The 20,662-nt window shown below is 28.5% G+C and overlaps 1 protein-coding gene across 1 annotated transcript in view; it reads left to right on the top strand.

Moving 5' to 3' along the window:
- Positions 1–10,612: 10,612 nt before the first annotated feature.
- LOC119601367 (serine proteinase stubble) overlaps positions 10,613–20,662 on the top strand; it is a 34,783-nt gene continuing 24,733 nt past the window's right edge. Inside the window, exon 1 of the mRNA XM_037952282.1 lies at positions 10,613–11,052. Coding sequence (XP_037808210.1) covers positions 11,029–11,052 — 24 coding nt within the window. The 5' untranslated portion in view covers positions 10,613–11,028. The remainder of the gene's footprint in view (positions 11,053–20,662) is intronic.

The following is a 20,662-nucleotide window of genomic DNA, read 5'->3' as shown; positions in this document are numbered from 1 at the left end:
CATAATATTAAGATTAACGTATTATTTTCTTTACAAGCCCTTAAGTTAAATAAGCCAAATATGCAATTTAGTAATTCAGTGATCCTGTTAAAGAAATGTGTATTCGTAATGGTCAAATATTGGGATTTCTTTATATAAATTTAGTGAATTTTCAAACCTATTACGGGGAAATTTTGTTTAGTTGACAAGAAATGTTGCCTACTTTTAGTTGTTGATAGAAAATCAAACGTTAGCAGTTTCAACAACCTGTCCACCACAAGATCGTTTTGTAATCATTGCAATATTTTTTCAATTCTGTTAAAATACCCAGCAAAAACTTACATTGAAAAGTAAAGTAGGTTAAAATGCTAAAATTTACTTACACAATAGCTTTTGAAGTCATTATTATAGTCTAGTCTATAGTCTAGTCTATAGTCATTATTATAGTCTAGTCTATAGTCTAGTCTATAGTCTAGTCTATAGTCTAGTCTATAGTCTAGTCTATAGTCATTATTATAGTCTATAGTCTAGTCTATAGTCTAGTCTATAGTCTAGTCTATAGTCTAGTCTATAGTCTAGTCTATAGTCTAGTCTATAGTCTAGTCTATAGTCTAGTCTATAGTCTAGTCTATAGTCTAGTCTATAGTCTAGTCTATAGTCTAGTCTATAGTCTAGTCTATAGTCTAGTCTATAGTCTAGTCTATAGTCTAGTCTATAGTCTAGTCTATAGTCTAGTCTATAGTCTAGTCTATAGTCTAGTCTATAGTCTAGTCTATAGTCTAGTCTATAGTCTAGTCTATAGTCTAGTCTATAGTCTAGTCTATAGTCTAGTCTATAGTCTAGTCTATAGTCTAGTCTATAGTCTAGTCTATAGTCTAGTCTATAGTCTAGTCTATAGTCTAGTCTATAGTCTAGTCTATAGTCTAGTCTATAGTCTAGTCTATAGTCTAGTCTATAGTCTAGTCTAGTCTAGTCTAGTCTAGTCTAGTCTAGTCTAGTCTAGTCTAGTCTAGTCTATAGTCTAGTCTATGGTCTAGTCTAGTCTATAGTCTAGTCTAGTCTATAGTCTAGTCTAGTCTATAGTCTAGTCTAGTCTATATAGTCTAGTCTAGTCTAGTCTAGTCTAGTCTAGTCTATAGTCTAGTCTAGTCTATAGTCTAGTCTAGTCTAGTCTATAGTCTAGTCTAGTCTAGTCTAGTCTATAGTCTAGTCTATAGTCTAGTCTAGTCTATAGTCTATAGTCTAGTCTATAGTCTAGTCTATAGTCTAGTCTATAGTCTAGTCTATAGTCTAGTCTATAGTCTAGTCTATAGTCTAGTCTATAGTCTAGTCTATAGTCTAGTCTATAGTCTAGTCTATAGTCTAGTCTATAGTCTAGTCTATAGTCTAGTCTATAGTCTAGTCTATAGTCTAGTCTATAGTCTAGTCTATAGTCTAGTCTATAGTCTAGTCTATAGTCTAGTCTATAGTCTAGTCTATAGTCTAGTCTATAGTCTAGTCTATAGTCTAGTCTAGTCTAGTCTAGTCTAGTCTATAGTCTAGTCTAGTAGTCTAGTCTATAGTCTAGTCTATAGTCTAGTCTATAGTCTAGTCTAGTCTAGTCTATAGTCTAGTCTAGTCTAGTCTATAGTCTAGTCTATAGTCTAGTCTATAGTCTAGTCTATAGTCTAGTCTATAGTCTAGTCTATAGTCTAGTCTATAGTCTAGTCTATAGTCTAGTCTATAGTCTAGTCTATAGTCTAGTCTATAGTCTAGTCTATAGTCTAGTCTATAGTCTAGTCTATAGTCTAGTCTATAGTCTAGTCTATAGTCTAGTCTATAGTCTAGTCTATAGTCTAGTCTATAGTCTAGTCTATAGTCTAGTCTATAGTCTAGTCTATAGTCTAGTCTATAGTCTAGTCTATAGTCTAGTCTATAGTCTAGTCTATAGTCTAGTCTATAGTCTAGTCTATAGTCTAGTCTATAGTCTAGTCTATAGTCTAGTCTATAGTCTAGTCTATAGTCTAGTCTATAGTCTAGTCTATAGTCTAGTCTATAGTCTAGTCTATAGTCTAGTCTATAGTCTAGTCTATAGTCTAGTCTATAGTCTAGTCTATAGTCTAGTCTATAGTCTAGTCTATAGTCTAGTCTATAGTCTAGTCTATAGTCTAGTCTATAGTCTAGTCTATAGTCTAGTCTATAGTCTAGTCTATAGTCTAGTCTATAGTCTAGTCTATAGTCTAGTCTATAGTCTAGTCTATAGTCTAGTCTATAGCTAGTCTATAGTCTAGTCTATAGTCTAGTCTATAGTCTAGTCTATAGTCTAGTCTATAGTCTAGTCTATAGTCTAGTCTATAGTCTAGTCTATAGTCTAGTCTATAGTCTAGTCTATAGTCTAGTCTATCGTCTAGTCTATAGTCTAGTCTATAGTCTAGTCTATAGTCTAGTCTATAGTCTAGTCTATAGTCTGGTCTATAGAATCACTTTCTGAGTCGATTGGTATGTCTGTCCGTCCATCTGTCTGTCAGTCCGTGTGTCCATGTAATGCTTGTGACCCAGCATTCGGAAAATCACTTTTTTGCAACAAATTGTTAAAATATTTCTGAATTAAGGTAAAATGCTTTATTATTTGAAATTAATTCTCATTTTAAAAATTCTCACTGGTGTAGGGTTTTATATGATAGGCCTTGCCCGACTGTATATTCCAACTTGTTTCTTTTTTTAATAAATACTTAATCACCATATTCATTAATTTAGATTAAAAATTATGATGACTAAAGAAAATAAGAAACCGAGCTGAAAAAAACTAAAAAAAGAAATCCCTACAGCATTTTAAGAGATGACATGCTAAAAAAAATAGATCTTTCATTCATAAAATACAAGAAACTCTCAAAACAAAAGCTCTCTATAACTATTGGAACCAACGCAATCATGAAGAAAGAAAAAACCTAAAAACCCAAAATACTCCCAGAGTAAAAGTAAACAAGTACAAGTGCTGCATAGAGAGTTGTGAGTTGAAATTTAATTTGTTGCAATACACTGTCGTACGTCCGTTCGTTCGGTGGTTCATTCGCAGTGTGTAACTTTAAAATGCAAGGCACGTACATCAATGACAATCTTATCGCACGTACATGTAAATACGTTGACCAAACACACACTCACTTAGACGACTGACTATCGTTTTGCTTTGGATACAACTACCGGTAAGACACATAGATACGTTTTGTCTAGATACGATAATGTATGTAATGTAAATATAAGTGGATTTTATGCGTGTAGTTGTGGAATGTAAATACAAAAACAAAAAAATAGTTCTTGTACCGTGTTGCATACTTCTTGTTTAATTCAACAAAATTTATAGTCATCACTGTCGTTTATGTCGTGAAAAATGCCAGAAAACTTAAGAAAATGAAAAACAAAGAAAGAGTGGTAAATGTGGTAAATCTTTGCTGCCTCAAGCTGAGTTTTGATTTTTGAGTTGGTTTCAGTTTGTTTTCAGTTTGGTTTGGTGTGTATGGTTAGTGTTGTTCTTCTTGCGATGATTTGCTGTAATTGGCCAAAACGAACATGTTATAACTTGTTTTCCCCGCACTAAACATACTACACTTCCACTTACATTTATCTTCTACTACTATTTACTGGTGGTGGTGCTGGTGTTGTGTACTTTGTTTTTGCTTGTGGTACTTTTTTTCCTTCATTTTTCTGTCGTTCTTCTGTTTATGTTCTATTCTTTAGTTGGTAAGAAACATCATCAGTGTCAAGGTCTCAAGTTCATCATCAGCGGGAAAAAAAGTAGTCGAAGTAGAAAGAAATACACAACCAGCAAAAGAACATAAAACAACCAAACCAAGATCAAGAACATTAAAAAAAGTTGGCTCGTAAACTTAGAATGAAACTAGTATCTTTAACTTAATGTATTAGTCAGTCAGTGTGAAGTGCAAAAATTTTTATATATTTTCAAAAAAAGAAAAACAAAAAGGAAAAAAGGAACAAATTAAAAACCCACCGATAAGATGGCCAGTTTCTAAAAATAGATAAATAAATGGTTGCTTGTGGCAGTTATTTTAAGAAAATTTACACAATTACACAAGTTTAGCTTGTTTCTAGTTTCAATTACTTTAATTTAATTCAATTAAATTTTATGAAATTATTATGAAGTAAGAAACTACAAAGTAACAAATGAAAACGTGTTCTAAAGAATTTCTTTAAAACTAAGCAACGAAGTGAATGTTTAAAAAAAAGTGAAGAAAAAAACTTACTTAGAATATTTAAATACACATTAGTAAAATTTAAGTGAAGCAAAGTTAAAAAATGTATTTCAATATGCCGGTTTTAATCTTAATTAACAAAGAATGAATTGAGTTTTCTTAATTTTTCGAATATAATTGACAAACAAACAATGGATTTTCCTAAGAAAATTGACCTTTGCTGCTTTCTCCCCAAACGACTTTCCACAATATCCATATAAACAACATTTTATTTTGTAAAAGGTTTATAAAACAAAATTTCCATACAAAATTGTATTTATAATCTAATCTATAATCTTTACTACAGTCTTGTCTAAAGTCTTGACTATAATCTTGACTATAGTCTTGTTTAGCCATGTCTATAGTTTTGACTATAGCCTTGTCTATAATCTTGCAGTCTTGTCAATAGATATGACTATTAATCTTAACTATAGCCTTTTCTTTATTCTTATCTATAGTCTTGTCTATCGCCTAGGAAATAGTCTTATCTATCGTCTCGATTATAGTATTGTCTATAGTGTCGACTATAATCTAGACTAAAGTTTTATCGATGTTCTTGGTTATAGCCCTGTATACAGGCTTGTCTATGGTCTCGCCTATAGTTTTGACCTTAGTCTTGATCATAGTCTGGACTATTGTCCATTATCTTGTCTATATTCTTTAATACAATTTAGTCTATGGTCTAGTCTAGTCTAGTCTATAGTCTAGTCTATAGTCTAGTCTATAGTCTAGTCTATAGTCTAGTCTATAGTCTAGTCTATAGTCTAGGCTATAGTCTAGTCTATAGTCTAGTCTATAGTCTAGTCTATAGTCTAGTCTATAGTCTAGTCTATAGTCTAGTCTATAGTCTAGTCTATAGTCTAGTCTATAGTCTAGTCTATAGTCTAGTCTATAGTCTAGTCTATAGTCTAGTCTATAGTCTAGTCTATAGTTAGTCTATAGTCTAGTCTATAGTCTAGTCTATAGTCTAGTCTATAGTCTAGTCTATAGTCTAGTCTATAGTCTAGTCTATAGTCTAGTCTATAGTCTAGTCTATAGTCTAGTCTATAGTCTAGTCTATAGTCTAGTCTATAGGTCTAGTCTATAGTCTAGTCTATAGTCTAGTCTATAGTCTAGTCTATAGTCTAGTCTATAGTCTAGTCTATAGTCTAGTCTATAGTCTAGTCTATAGTCTAGTCTATAGTCTAGTCTATAGTCTAGTCTATAGTCTAGTCTATAGTCTAGTCTATAGTCTAGTCTATAGTCTAGTCTATAGTCTAGTCTATAGTCTAGTCTATAGTCTAGTCTATAGTCTAGTCTATAGTCTAGTCTATAGTCTAGTCTATAGTCTAGTCTATAGTCTAGTCTATAGTCTAGTCTATAGTCTAGTCTATAGTCTAGTCTATAGTCTAGTCTATAGTCTAGTCTATAGTCTAGTCTATAGTCTAGTCTATAGTCTAGTCTATAGTCTAGTCTATAGTCTAGTCTATAGTCTAGTCTATAGTCTAGTCTATAGTCTAGTCTATAGTCTAGTCTATAGTCTAGTCTATAGTCTAGTCTATAGTCTAGTCTATAGTCTAGTCTATAGTCTAGTCTATAGTCTAGTCTATAGTCTAGTCTATAGTCTAGTCTATAGTCTAGTCTATAGTCTAGTCTATAGTCTAGTCTATAGTCTAGTCTATAGTCTAGTCTATAGTCTAGTCTATAGTCTAGTCTATAGTCTAGTCTATAGTCTAGTCTATAGTCTAGTCTATAGTCTAGTCTAGTCTATAGTCTAGTCTATAGTCTAGTCTATAGTCTAGTCTATAGTCGTCTATAGTCTAGTCTATAGTCTAGTTTATAGTCTAGTCTATAGTCTAGTCTATAGTCTAGTCTATAGTCTAGTCTATAGTCTAGTCTATAGTCTAGTCTATAGTCTAGTCTATAGTCTAGTCTATAGTCTAGTCTATAGTCTAGTCTATAGTCTAGTCTATTAGTCTATAGTTAGTCTATAGTCTAGTCTATAGTCTAGTCTATAGTCTAGTCTATAGTCTAGTCTATAGTCTAGTCTATAGTTAGTCTATAGTCTAGTCTAGTCTATAGTCTAGTCTATAGTCTAGTCTATAGTCTAGTCTATAGTCTAGTCTATAGTCTAGTCTATAGCCTAGACTATATTAAACATTAAACTCTGAAAAGCAGAGATACGAAAAAAAAATAAAACAAATGCACAAAGGAAGTATATATAGTCTAGTCTACAGTCTAGTCTATAATAGTATAAGAAAATCTAAACTTTCCTTAGGTAGTTTCTAATGGAATTGCCCATATAAATAGATTTACTCTACAACTTAACGCACACGCTTTCCACAAGAAAACATTCACACACACACACATTTTAATGTTCATTTTCATATGTTTGTAAGTATGTAGTTGTTTGTATGTAAACAAAATATTAAACATTAAACTCTGGAAAGCAAAGAGATACGAAGAATAAGAAAAAAAAAAAAACAAATGCACAAAGAAAGTATAAGACAACCATAAACAAGTCCAAAATTCATGCTCCCAGCAGTTGAATTTTCTCCAAACCTCTGCAGTTAAAAACGTTAGCAGAAAACATTGGCGCAGACGCAAGCGTTGAAGCTAGCTTTCAGACTGCGGTCTAAACAGCTGACCGATCAGCTAAAGAAACGGGGCTTTCTAAAGAAAACTATTTGAATAAGAGCAAATAACTAAAACCAAAGCAACTAACTAATCAACTCACTTAGTGACTAACTCACTCACTCACTCACTACTACCGTTTGGCTTCTTGTTCGTGGTTGTCTTTAACTTTTTTTCTTTAATTTTGTGGATACCTTTTTGTTGTTGTAGTGCGTTTCTTTGCTGGTATGTATGGAAGTGTGTGTGTGTGTGTCGTTGTGTGCACAATCAAATGGAGAGTGTGTTGGCCTTAATGAGAACCGTTATGTGGTGCGCGTAAGTCGTTGGCCATAAACACACAGATATACACGGTTACACACAAAAACAAACATAAATAAAAAACACTACTAACGAAGAAGCAGCAACAAGTGTGAAATGAAGAAAAAAGACATAGAAGAAGAAAAGAAGTAGAAAAAAGTCAGCACCAGAAATGTTTTTTATAATAAAAACAAGCAAACAGAGAGTTGGGGAAAAAGTCCAATAACACAACAATAACAAGTATAATATACCCCACTCGTACGAAATAAAAAACACATTCACTCGCGAACGCTACAAATGTAATAATGTGACCACAAGCAGGCGTTAGTTGGTTGGTAAAACTTCTTCTTGTTTAACGTTTAAATCCAGAGTTTTAGTTTTTTACTAAGATTGCTGATTCTTTTATACATATAGTTTTTTTTTTTTTTCTCATTATCATCATTGAGTATCTTCTACAAGCATCGCCATCAGCAGCCCTGGCTCCAGTAGTAGAAGTATCAGAAAAACATAAATAATTTCATTTGGCTGTTTGTGGTCTTTCTTTTTTTCCGTATTGTATTTATTTCTTTGTCTGATTTTTACATTAAAGTTTAAGCTTTTTTTCACTTTGAATATGTATTTTTATGTTCTTCACATTGAAATCTAAAAAAAAAATTATAAACACACACACAAGATTTTTTTCTTCACTTCTTCTGTTGTTTTTGTTGCTTCCTTTATGCTGGTGATGTTTTATTTTTTATTGGTAAAAGAACTATAAATAATGCTTACGGTCTAAAGTGTACAGTGGTATTGAATAGGGTTAAAAGAATTGTATTCGGGAATTGATTTTTTAATTAAACTGATAAAAGCTTTTTTCATTTTTAGCTTTTTTAAAGCGTTTATGGGCTTCTTAATACATAGATATTAAAGTGAAAAACAAAAACTTTTAAAGTTTTAAAGTTTTATTAAAAAAGCTTCTTTCTGATGAACAGTTTTTGTGAATAAAGGGCAATGCTCTTAACATAGATGACAGCTCATAAAGTGATAAAGCTTTTTTACTAAAGCTATTTCTTACCCGAAACAAAAGCTTTTTCAAGCGTAAAAGCTTTTTTTTTTATTTGTAGTATTTTAATTTAATTATTTTAGTAATAAAAGCTTTTCATAAAGCTGCTTAATTGATTAACACTTTTAGTAAATAAAGCTTTTTTTAACCTACCAAAAACTGTTCAAATGAAAAATAATTTAAAAGCTCCTTATGTTGATCAAGGGTCTTTTTAATGGAAAGAAAGAAATAAGTTTTAGTGGAAAATGTTATTTTAAGTGAAAATTGCTTTTTAGTGAAAAATTGGATTTTTTGTGAAAAATTTTATTTTTGGTGAAAAATTAGATTTTTAATGAAAAGTTAGATTTTTAGTGAAAAATTAGATTTTTAGTGAAAAATTAAATTTTTAGTGAAAAATTAGATATTTAGTGAAAAATTTGATTTTTAGTGAAAAATTTGATTTTAGTGAAAAAATTGATTTTTAGTGAAAAAATTGATTTTAGTGAAAAAATTGATTTTTAGTGAAAAAATTGATTTTTAGTGAAAAAATTGATTTTTGGTGAAAAAATTGATTTTTGGTGAAAAATCGAATCAGCTTTAAGCAAAAAAACGTTCTTAATGCAAAAAAGCTCTTTTATTTTAAAAGATCTTTAATTTAAAAAGCTTTTTAAGCGGATTTTTTTAGTTGAAAAAGCTTTTTGAAGTTAAATAATCTAATAGTTATAAAAGCTAAACAAATTATTTAAAAAGTTTTTTAAGGGAAAATATTTTTTTAGTAAAAAAGCTTTCAACAGAAAAACTTTCTTAAAACGCTAAAAGCTTTTTGATGTGAAAAAATAATTTTCATTTTAAAAACGTTTTTAAGTAAAAAAGCTTTTTTGAATAAAAGCTTTTTTTAATAAAAGCTTTTTTGAAAGCTTTTTTTGAGTAAAAGCTTTTTTAAAAAAACGCTTTTTTGAGTAAAAGCTTTTTTAAGTTAAATAAATTTTAAAAGAGTTAAAAGCTTTTTAAACTGTTTTTTCTTTATTTTAAAACCTCCTTTAGATTAGAAAGTCTTTTTTAATAAAGGAAACTTTTAAATGAAAAAGATTTATTTAAGCTATAAAAGTTTTTTTTTATTTTTAATTAAAAAAAAACGTTCTTCAAAGTAAAAAAGAGCTTCTTGAAGAAATTTTAGGTGAAATAATTTTTAGTAAAATAAAAGCTTTTCAAAATATAACAAAACTTTTTAATAAAAAAGTCTTCTTTATGCAATAAAAGCTTTTTTTTAATGAGCAATGAAAATTCATCTTATTTAAAAAAGCATTTCAAAGTACATATTGAAAAGCTTTTTGAGCAAATTTTACCTGAAATAATTTTTAGTAAAATAAAAGCTTGCCTAAGAGATGGCAAAATAAACTGTCATTAGATGAAGAAAAGCTTTCCTTCCTTGATATGACTTTTCTTGGGTTTATATTAATATTTTTGAACCACTGTGGCTGAGTTTATGTTTGTGTATGTTAGTGTTATTAACTTTTGATGATGAGATGGCTTTTGACGGAATAACACACCAAAGTCAAAGTCAAGGCAAGCGACGCAGTCGCAGAGACGTTTTAATGCTCAAACAGCAGAAAACACATGCGCAGACACAGAGCGCAAGCAAAAGACACAAACGTTTCTTTCTTTTTTTCATTGTGTTTTGGCTAATCCTCTGTCTTGGCCACAGATACATTTCATATCCATCAGCAACAACAACAACAACAGCAATAACATGTAACCAAACAAACGAAGCAACGACGACTTAAACAGAATATATGAATGACTTGACTTACTGACTGAACAGAGTGCAGACCATACCAGACCAGAGACCAAATGGTTTTAATGTTAAGAGCTTGTTACTTTTGGATCTTCAGTTGCTGTTAAACATTTGCCTTTGTCGGTAAGGCCTTTTAAAAAAGCGGTCGCAAGTAACACACAAAAAGAAACATTTTTACACACTTTCAAACGCACACACACACATGCCACCGCAATACAGTTATAAACAATTTTTGCGATCGAAGAAATTTTTTTTTAATAAATAATTTAATTTAAAGCTTTTTGTTTTGAAAAAAAGAAAAGTGAATAAAAAATTTAAATAAAAATTTTAAATGAATTGAAATTTTACGAAATTTTTGTGTGTTTTTGTTTAAAGAAAGAAAGAAAAAAACTTTAATTAAAACGTTAAAATTTTACTAAGAATTATTAACGGTATTTTTGTGTTTTTTTTATAAAGTGACTTGTTAACGTTGATTTTTTTAATTTTGTTATTTTAACCATTTAGAAAAAGTGTTTAAAAAAGGTAAAAACGAAAGAAAGTGTATAAATAATATAATAAAAACCTGTTGAAAAAAACGTAAAAAAATAAATAAAATATAAACAAACAAAAAATTAATTAGTGGAAAAGACTTTTAAAAAAACAGTTAAAATTAAATTTTTTTGAGAAAAAAAAAAGAATTAATATTAAATTTAAAACAAAATACCACTAAAATAGCGGAAAATTAAAGAAATCAAAAAGTATACAAACAAGTGCTAAAAAATATTCTTTAAAAAAATCATAAAACTTAGAGAAACATAACAACATAATAACTAACAACAACAGCTATAATTAACAAAATTCATAACTTGTATTTAACAGCTTCATGCATCCATCAAATTGTTAAAGAGACATTAACAAAAAAAAAACAGAAAAAGATACACACAACAACCTTAAAACGAACAAACAACAACAAAAAAACAAACATCTTGTCTTGCAGCCAGCAACCAAACGATCGCAAACAACCAACAACAATCAATGTCATTATTTTAAGACAAACGAGCAGCATACGAAATCGTACTCTTCAAACCCACATCAAGCCACACGCCAGCCAGCCAGGAATGCTAAAAGATCTTTCGGAAAAGGTACTAATCAAAATAAACTTTACATATTAATGTATTAATTTGTTAAACAACAAATGGTACTTTTTATGCTATAAGGGAAAGTATGTTGAATGTTTGTTTAATAAGTCAACGACCTGAGTAGAAGGATAAAAATGTCCTAAAAATTGTTGTATTCTCATAATTACAGGTTGACAGTTAGCAACCTAAACTATGTATATGGCTCCATTTAAGATATTTGGTACGAAAATGTATGCGAGAAAAGAAATTTGGTACTTTTTTGTTCCTTTAAAAAGTATTTGCCTCGATTCAAATATCACACAATTATTTGGTACTATTTTGATACTTTTCTTATAATTGTCAAAAAGTTTTTTAAAACTTTTTTTCAAGCAAAAAAAGCCATTTTAAAGCAAAACGTTTTTTAAGTGGAAAAAACTGCTTTTTTAATTGGAAAAGCTTTTTAAGTAATAAAAGCTTTTGTGAAATATGCTTTAATTGATAAATAGCTTTTTTGAATGAAATTGAAAAAAACTCCTTTTCTTCGTTTAATTACTCAAAAGCTTCATTGAATAAAAGCTTTTTAAGTAATAAAAGCTTTTGTAAAAAATGCTTTAATTGTTGAATAGACTTTTTGAATTTAATTGAAAAAAATTAATTTTCTTCGCTTAACTGCTTAAAAGCTTCTTTGAATAAAAGCTTTTTAAGTAATAAAAGCTTTTGTAAAATATTCTTTAATTGATAAATAGCCTTTGAAAAAAACTCATTTTCTTCGTTTAATTACTCAAAAGCTTCTTTGAATAAAAGCTTTTCTTAACACTTTTAGTGAATAAAAGCTTTTCTTAATACTTTTAGTGAATAAAGCTTCGTTAAGCCAAGAAAAATATCATTGATACGTACTATGTTTTTATAAATGATAAAAACTTTTTCCATTTAATCTTTTTTAAAAAATCAATTATTTAAGTGAAAAAACATTTTTTAAATGAAAAAGTTTTTTTTTAAATCCTCTTTAATTGAGGAATAGTTTTTGTAGATAAAGCTTTTCAACAAAATTGGTGAAAAAGCTTTAACACTTTTAGTAAACCAAGCTTCTTTCAACTAAAAAAAAACCTCTTTAAAACATACTGTGCTTATTTAAGCGATATAAGCTTTTTTCATTCAAGCTTTTTAAAGAAATCAATTCATTAGGTGAAAAATTGTTTAAAGCTTTTTTTTAAATTGAGGAATAATTTTTGTGAGTAAAGTCTTTTAACACACTAGGAGAAAAAGCTTAATTTCTTAAGACTGCTTTAATTGTATAAACACTTTTAGTAAATAAAGCTTCTTTTAAACAAAAAAATCTGAAATATTTTTTGTTTATTTAAGCGATAAAAGCTTTTTCATATAAGCTTTTTCTCAAGAGATAAAAGCTTTTTAAAGAAATCGATTCATTATCTTAAAATACAGCATTTAAAAGTAAAAGCTTTTTTCAAAGCTCCTTTAATTGATTAATAGACTTTGTTAATAACCCATTTTAAAACAAAAAATCTCCAGTTAAAACTCAGCTTTTTGGATAAAAATCCCTTTTTAGCTTATAAAGCTTCTTTAAGTAATAGAATCTTTTCTTAAAACAGCTTTAACTGATTAACACTTATAGTGTATAAAGCTTTTTTTTAACCAAAAACAGTAACTTTAAAACATATTGTGCTTATTTAAGTAATATAAGCTTTTATTTAAGCTTTCTTTCAAAGTTTTTTAACAGCAAAAACAAACATGAGTCAAAATAAGCTTTTCTTAAACCCTGGAACTACACTTAACTTAACTAGTTCTTTGAACTCAGCAGTTGCTTATAGTTCCGGTCATGTTTAACTTAACTAAGCATTGTCCTAGATGGGTAATATTTAGTAACTACAATATTAACTTTTACATACATATCTACTAATTTCCCACATAAAAATAAAAATTTTATTTTAATTGCTAATATAAAAATGCATATTAAATGAGCTTCATATTCAAATGTAAATGTTTAAATTACAATTTTCTCCCCTCTTCAAATTATTTATCATAAAAGTGTAAAATGTTTAAGTCATATCAACTTCATGCCTTGCAGCAAAAAATTCCATTTATTTATAACAAAACAGCCATTCTAAAATGATACCACAACTTCCTACAGATGCTAATGGTTTACAAACCAAATAAAAAACCTCTGTTGCTGCAACACTCACAAACACACTTATCTCTTAATAGTGTGTAACTAACAACCATTTACCAATAAATGAACAACATTAAACAAATATTTAAATCTAGCTACTTTTATAATCTTAAACTAAGAAGAAAGAAGTTTTTAAAAAAATAGTAGTAGTATTAGGTAGTAATATCTTACAAGGAATAGTAGTATGCTGTGCCAAATTCTGGTATTTGTTTAAGGCTTAAAAACACCACCTCCTGTTACTAAAGGCTTCTTTCGACATCAAATTAAACCACTTTAAAAATTTCTGTTAAAATAATGTTATTTCTTTTATTATTTATGCTGTTGCTTGCTATAGTTTGTTTGGGGTTTGTCTTGGATGTTTAAACAAACCTTTAAGCTGAAAAAACTTATACGCATTTGTATATGTACATATATAATACAAAAAACCGCATTAAATTCTTTAAAATAAAAGAAAAAATTATATCTCTGCACAACAACAGGTTCTTCTTATTGTTCGTTATTATCATGATCATCATCACCATGCAGCAACATCAACCTCAACATTATTTTCATCTGCAATATCAGTTGTAGAAATAAAACGAAACTAAATAACAGCATTCCTATACGAAAACAAAAAAATAACAGCAACAAAACATTATATTGCCATTACAATTCAGTCAGCAAAAGCAGCTTCCTTCTTTTGCGTAGAATTATCAGAGAGTCAGAGCAAAAGAAAAAAAAGAAGCTGAAGATTGTCCATCCATCCATCCAGCTAAGCAACCAAAGTAAAAACCATACATTTGGTATTATTATAACTATACTTATAGGCCTGGTTCAGTTCATTTTAGCTTTTTTCTTTCTTTTTTGTTGGTAGTTTAGTTTTGTTGTTGTCAGTGTTATAACAGCATCATATACAATTGGTAACAACGATTCTTGTTTATTTTATGTTGAGTTTTTTTGCAAAAACTTTTCGTACTTTTAAACTACAAACCCTACACAAAGGATGGATAATTTAGAACTACATATTGTACTTTTTGCCATTGAAAAGCTATATTATAAACTTGAGCGTATGGGCTAGTCGAAAGACTGGAAAGACTTTAGACTAGACTATAGACTAGACTATAGATAGACTAGACTATAGATAGACTAGACTATAGATAGACTAGACTATAGATAGACTAGACAATAGATAGACTAGACTATAGATAGACTAGACTATAGATAGACTAGACTATAGATAGACTAGACTATAGATAGACAAGACTATAGATAGACTAGACTATAGATAGACTAGACTATAGATAGACTAGACCATAGATAGACTAGACTATAGATAAACTAGACTATAGATAGACTAGACTATAGATAGGCTAGACTATAGATAGACTAGACTATAGATAGACTAGACTATAGATAGGCTAGACTATAGATAGACTAGACTATAGATAGATTAGACTACAGATAGGCTAGACTATAGATAGACTAGACTATAGATAGACAAGACTATAGATAGACTAGACTAGACTATAGATAGACTAGACTATAGATAGACTAGACTATAGATAGACTAGACTATAGATAGATTAGACTATAGATAGACTAGAGTATAGATAGACTAGACTATAGATAGACTAGACTATAGATAGACTAGACTATATATAGATTAGACTATAGATAGACTAGACTATAGATAGACTAGACTATAGATAGATTAGACTATAGATAGACTAGACTATAGATAGACTAGACTATAGATAGACTAGACTATAGATAGACTAGACTATAGATAGACTAGACTATAGATAGACTAGACTATAGGTAGACTAGACTATAGATAGACTAGACTATAGATAGACTAGACTATAGATAGACTACACTATAGATAGACTACACTATAGATAGACTAGACTATAGATAGACTAGACTATAGATAGACTAGACTATAGATAGATTAGACTATAGATAGACTAGACTATAGACTAGACTATAGACTAGACTATAGATACTAGACTATAGATAGACTAGACTATAGATAGACTAGACTATAGATAGACTAGACTATAGGTAGATTAGACTATAGATAGACTAGACTATAGATAGACTAGACTATAGATAGACTAGACTATAGATAGACTAGACTATAGGTAGATTAGACTATAGATAGACCAGACTATAGATAGACTAGACTATAGATAGACTACACTATAGATAGACTACACTATAGATAGACTAGACTATAGATAGACTAGACTATAGATAGACTAGACTATAGATAGACTACACTATAGATAGACTACACATAGATAGACTAGACTATAGATAGACTAGACTATAGATAGACCTAGACTATAGACTAGACTATAGATAGACTACACTATAGATAGACTACACTATAGATAGACTAGACTATAGATAGACTAGACTATAGATAGACTACACTATAGATAGACTACACTATAGATAGACTACACTATAGATAGACTAGACTATATATAGACTAGACTATAGATAGACTACACTATAGATAGACTAGACTATAGATAGACTAGACTATAGATAGACTAGACTATAGATAGACTAGACTATAGATAGACTACACTATAGATAGACTAGACTATAGATAGACTAGACTATAGATAGACTAGACTATAGATAGACTACACTATAGATAGACTACACTATAGATAGACTAGACTATAGATAGACTAGACTATAGATAGACTAGACTATAGATAGACTAGACTATAGATAGACTAGACTATAGACTAGACTATAGATAGACTACACTATAGATAGACTACACTATAGATAGACTAGACTATAGATAGACTAGACTATAGATAGACTAGACTATAGATAGACTAGACTATAGATAGACTACACTATAGATAGACTACACTATAGATAGACTAGACTATAGATAGACTAGACTATAGATAGACTAGACTATAGACTAGACTATAGATAGACTAGACTATAGATAGACTAGACTACAGATAGACTAGACTATAGACTAGACTATAGATAGACTAGACTATAGATAGACTAGACTATAGATAGTCTAGACTATAGACTACACTATAGATAGACTAGACTATAGACTAGACTATAGATAGACTAGACTATAGATAGACTAGACTATAGACTAGACTATAGACTAGACTATAGACTAGACTATAGACTAGACTATAGACTAGACTATAGACTAGACTATAGACTAGACTATAGACTAGACTATAGACTAGACTATAGACTAGACTATAGACTAGACTATAGACTAGACTATAGACTAGACTATAGACTAGACTATAGACTAGACTATAGACTAGACTATAGACTAGACTATAGACTAGACTATAGACCAGACTATAGACTAGACTATAGACTAGACTATAGACTAGACTATAGACTAGACTATAGACTAGACTATAGACTAGACTATAGACTAGACTATAGACTAGACTATAGACTAGACTATAGACTAGACTATAGACTAGACTATAGACTAGACTATAGACTAGACTATAGACTAGACTATAGACTAGACTATAGACTAGACTATAGACTAGACTATAGACTAGACTATAGACTAGACTATAGACTAGACTATAGACTAGACTATAGACTAGACTATAGACTAGACTATAGACTAGACTATAGACTAGACTATAGACTAGACTATAGACTAGACTATAGACTAGACTATAGACTAGACTATAGACTAGACTATAGACTAGACTATAGACTAGACTATAGACTAGACTATAGACTAGACTATAGACTAGACTATAGACTAGACTATAGACTAGACTATAGACTAGACTATAGACTAGACTATAGACTAGACTATAGACTAGACTATAGACTAGACTATAGACTAGACTATAGACTAGACTATAGACTAGACTATAGACTAGACTATAGACTAGACTATAGACTAGACTATAGACTAGACTATAGACTAGACTATAGACTAGACTATAGACTAGACTATAGACTAGACTATAGACTAGACTATAGACTAGACTCAATAGTATAATCAGTAGAGTAGTCAATAGAATAATCAGTATACTAGTCAATTGATAGTCGATGGGATTGTTCGATAGGCCTAGAGTTGTAGGATACCATATGGGCGGACATGCCTGACTATACTTTGTATTTTATATTTTTTATTGTTTTTGTCTTACGCCTTCTCCTCTTTAAATGTCTTGTAATATGCATGTTACAGCAAATAAAAAAACAAAATCTGGTTAAGCTTCAAGTACGGAACCATATGAACCATGATTTCCTTTATAAAATAAAAAAAAAAACACAAATACTTGATTCTTAACAAAAATTAGTCGTATCAAGGAAATTACAAGAAAACCATCACAGACCTATTAACTTATACACATACTCAAACATATTAAATCTTTAAACAATGATATCATATCAAAAATTATCTTAAGTTAGACAAATTTTCATTTTTTATAATAACTTTTTAATGTATGGTTTTTAACCATAAAACTTATTTTCTTTTCCTATTTATTTTCATAAATTTTATTTTGAGAATAATTTAAATATTACGCTTGCTTGCTTTGAATAATTATAAGAAGTGAGATTTTTTTTTAGAAAATCTTAAAAAATTATACATATAAATAAGATAACCTACTTTTTCTGATACAAAATAAAATCACATACAAATACTAGAACAATTGTATGTACTAAAAAAAAAGTTTATTTATTTAATGTGAATTCAAAAAACCCTCATCATAATAATAAATGAGTAAAATAAACAATGTACGAAAATAAAACTGTTACATTTTCGTGTTCTTCTTTAGTTACGTGCTTGTCGCTTAAGTCTTTTGTTTTAGCTTACTTAGTCAGTCAGTCAGTCACTGAATCCGTTGGTCATAGTTGAATGTTTCCTTAAACACATACATATATAAATGTCATAATAATAACTTTGTTTAAATGAGCTTGTTGTGTTAATTATACACATAAATGATCTCGAAAATTTGACTAAATGATATATTATAATTATACCCTACACCACTATAGTGGGGAGGGTATTATTTTAGTTTAAATATGTCTTAAAGTTTTGTTGCTTTTATAGATCAACATATTTGATAATAAGAACTATATACATATGTATATGTCCTGAGCTTGAGTTAGTGTTGTTTCACCGTGAACACGATTTCAAAGTAAAGCTTTTTATAATGAAAAACTAATTAAAACTTTTTAATACCAAAGTTTTAACAGAAAACTTTTCGGAAGAAACATTTTGAATACAGCAAAAATAATTTTATTAAAGAAAACGTTATAACACAATACTTATTAATAAAAAGCTTTCAACAAAGCTCTTAACAAGAAATTCTATTCATAAAATGCATTGAAAGCTTGAAGAAATAATGCTTTTAAACTATTCACAAAAGCTTTTAACAAAAATGTTACCAAAAACCTTTTCATAAGGAATATTTCAATCAAAAAAAGCTTTTGCAAAAAAAAAAAATATAAAAAATTAAAAACAATATTTTCAATTAAAACTAATGCTATTTATTTTGCAAAAAGGCTTTTTTAATAGGATTATATTAATAATAAAAAGCTTTTTAGAAGCTTTTAATATGAAAGCTTTATTATAATTTAAATAAATAGAAAGCTTTTAGGCATAATGCTTTAAAATATTCACCAAAGCTTTTAGTAAAAAGTTAAGGAAAAATTATTTTAATAAAAAAAGCTTTTTCACAAATAAGCTTTTTTTAAAGCTTTATACATAAAGCACCACTTTTTAATTAATAAACAATATTTTAAATTAAAACTTTTTATGCCAAAGCTTTTTGGAAAAAAAAAGTTCATTAAATAATTTTTTTTAAATAATCGTTTTATTTAAAAAGCTTTAGGTATACATAACATAATATTTTTAATTAAAACTTTTTATTACAAAGCTTTTTTTATTGAAAAACAAATCTTTTGGAAAACAAATTCATTAAATCATTTTAAGAGTTTTTTTTTTTTTTTGAAATAATCGTTTTAAATTAAATTAAAGCTTTTTATTGAAAAAAGAATTCTTTTTATAAAAAATTATTTAAAAAAAAAGCTTTTTCAATCACAAGTTTTTTTAAAGCTTTAACTATGGAGCACCACTTATTAATTAATAAAATATGAAAAAATATTTTCAATTAAAACTTTTTATGCTTTTTGGGGGAAAAAAGATTTTAAGTTTTTCGGAAATAAGCGTTTTATTTAAAAAGCTTTATGTATACATGACATAATATTTTCAATTAAAACTTTTTATTGAAACTTTTTATTGAAAAAGCTTTTGAGTAATAAGTTCTTATTAACTACATATTTACATTAATCAGCAACTCAAATAAGCTTTAAGAAAAAACATTTAACCAAAAAGCTGTTTTCTTGTATGATTAAAGCTTTTTATACAAAAACTTTTTTTTTTACCAAAAATAATGTAAAACAAGATTTCTTCAAACAAAAATCTATTGAAAAAAACTTTTGGAAAAATTTAAATAAATCGTTGTAAAAATTATTAATAAAGCTTTTACCTAAATAAGTTTTTTATTTGAAAATTAAAGCGAATTAAAAATTTATAAAGCTTTTTTTGGGAAAAGCTTTTTCCTAAAAAAGCTTTTTCCTAAAAAAGCTTTTCATAAAATTGTTTGGAAATTAGTGTTTTATTTAAAAAGCTTTTTGCTAAAAAAAGCTTTTTGGGGAAAAAAGCTTTTTGGTGAAAAAAAGCTTTTCATCAAAAAGATTTGTTTAAGAACTATTGTCTTTTTAAATAAGCTTTTTAAAAAGCTTTTTGCTATGTAAATTTACTTTATTTTTTTATTAAAATATTACTAACCTTTTGTCTCACGTTTGTGTCTTAAGTCTTTTGTTTTTTCATATATAAAACCGCAAAACTTTTAAATAATTTTGTAAAAAATCTTAAAGAAAAGCTTTTGTTTTATAATATAACAAAACAAATGAATTTTAATTTCCTGTTTTTCAAGAGTTTCGTTACATTTAGAAAAAAAGCTCTCGGTAACAGTAGTTAAAAATAAATAAAAATAATTTGAGATGGCAAAATTTTAAAAATTCCTAGACTCTCACATACAATCATACAATCACTTGTTATACATACATCTACATATAATTATGTATATTTTAACTTGTGTGGCTTTATTGGTGGTATTTGTAGACGATTTTTAGAAATGTAGTTGTTTGTTTTTGTAAGATTTTTTTTTTTTTTTTGTTTCTATGAATATTGAATTTATAGCCTTAACAGGTTCTCAACAAGATTTGGCCTAATTTTAATAAATAAAAGAAAATAAATTCACACCTAAATTTTTATTTTATTTTTTTTTTTTTTTTTTTATTTTTTTGCCAACACGCACAAATTTAGGTCACGTTCTTTGGTTACTGCTGTTTACTGCTGCTGGTGGCCGTTGCTTGATATTTAAATTAACAACAGCTGAGTTTATAAATAAATAA

Source organism: Lucilia sericata, unplaced genomic scaffold (genome assembly GCF_015586225.1).
Source record: "Lucilia sericata isolate MDLA Ls3-8-SP2 unplaced genomic scaffold, ASM1558622v1 Contig000159F_arrow, whole genome shotgun sequence".
Lineage (NCBI taxonomy): Eukaryota > Metazoa > Arthropoda > Insecta > Diptera > Calliphoridae > Lucilia > Lucilia sericata.
Note: the sequence above shows the minus strand (reverse complement) of the source record. Positions and strands in the feature narration are given on the sequence as shown.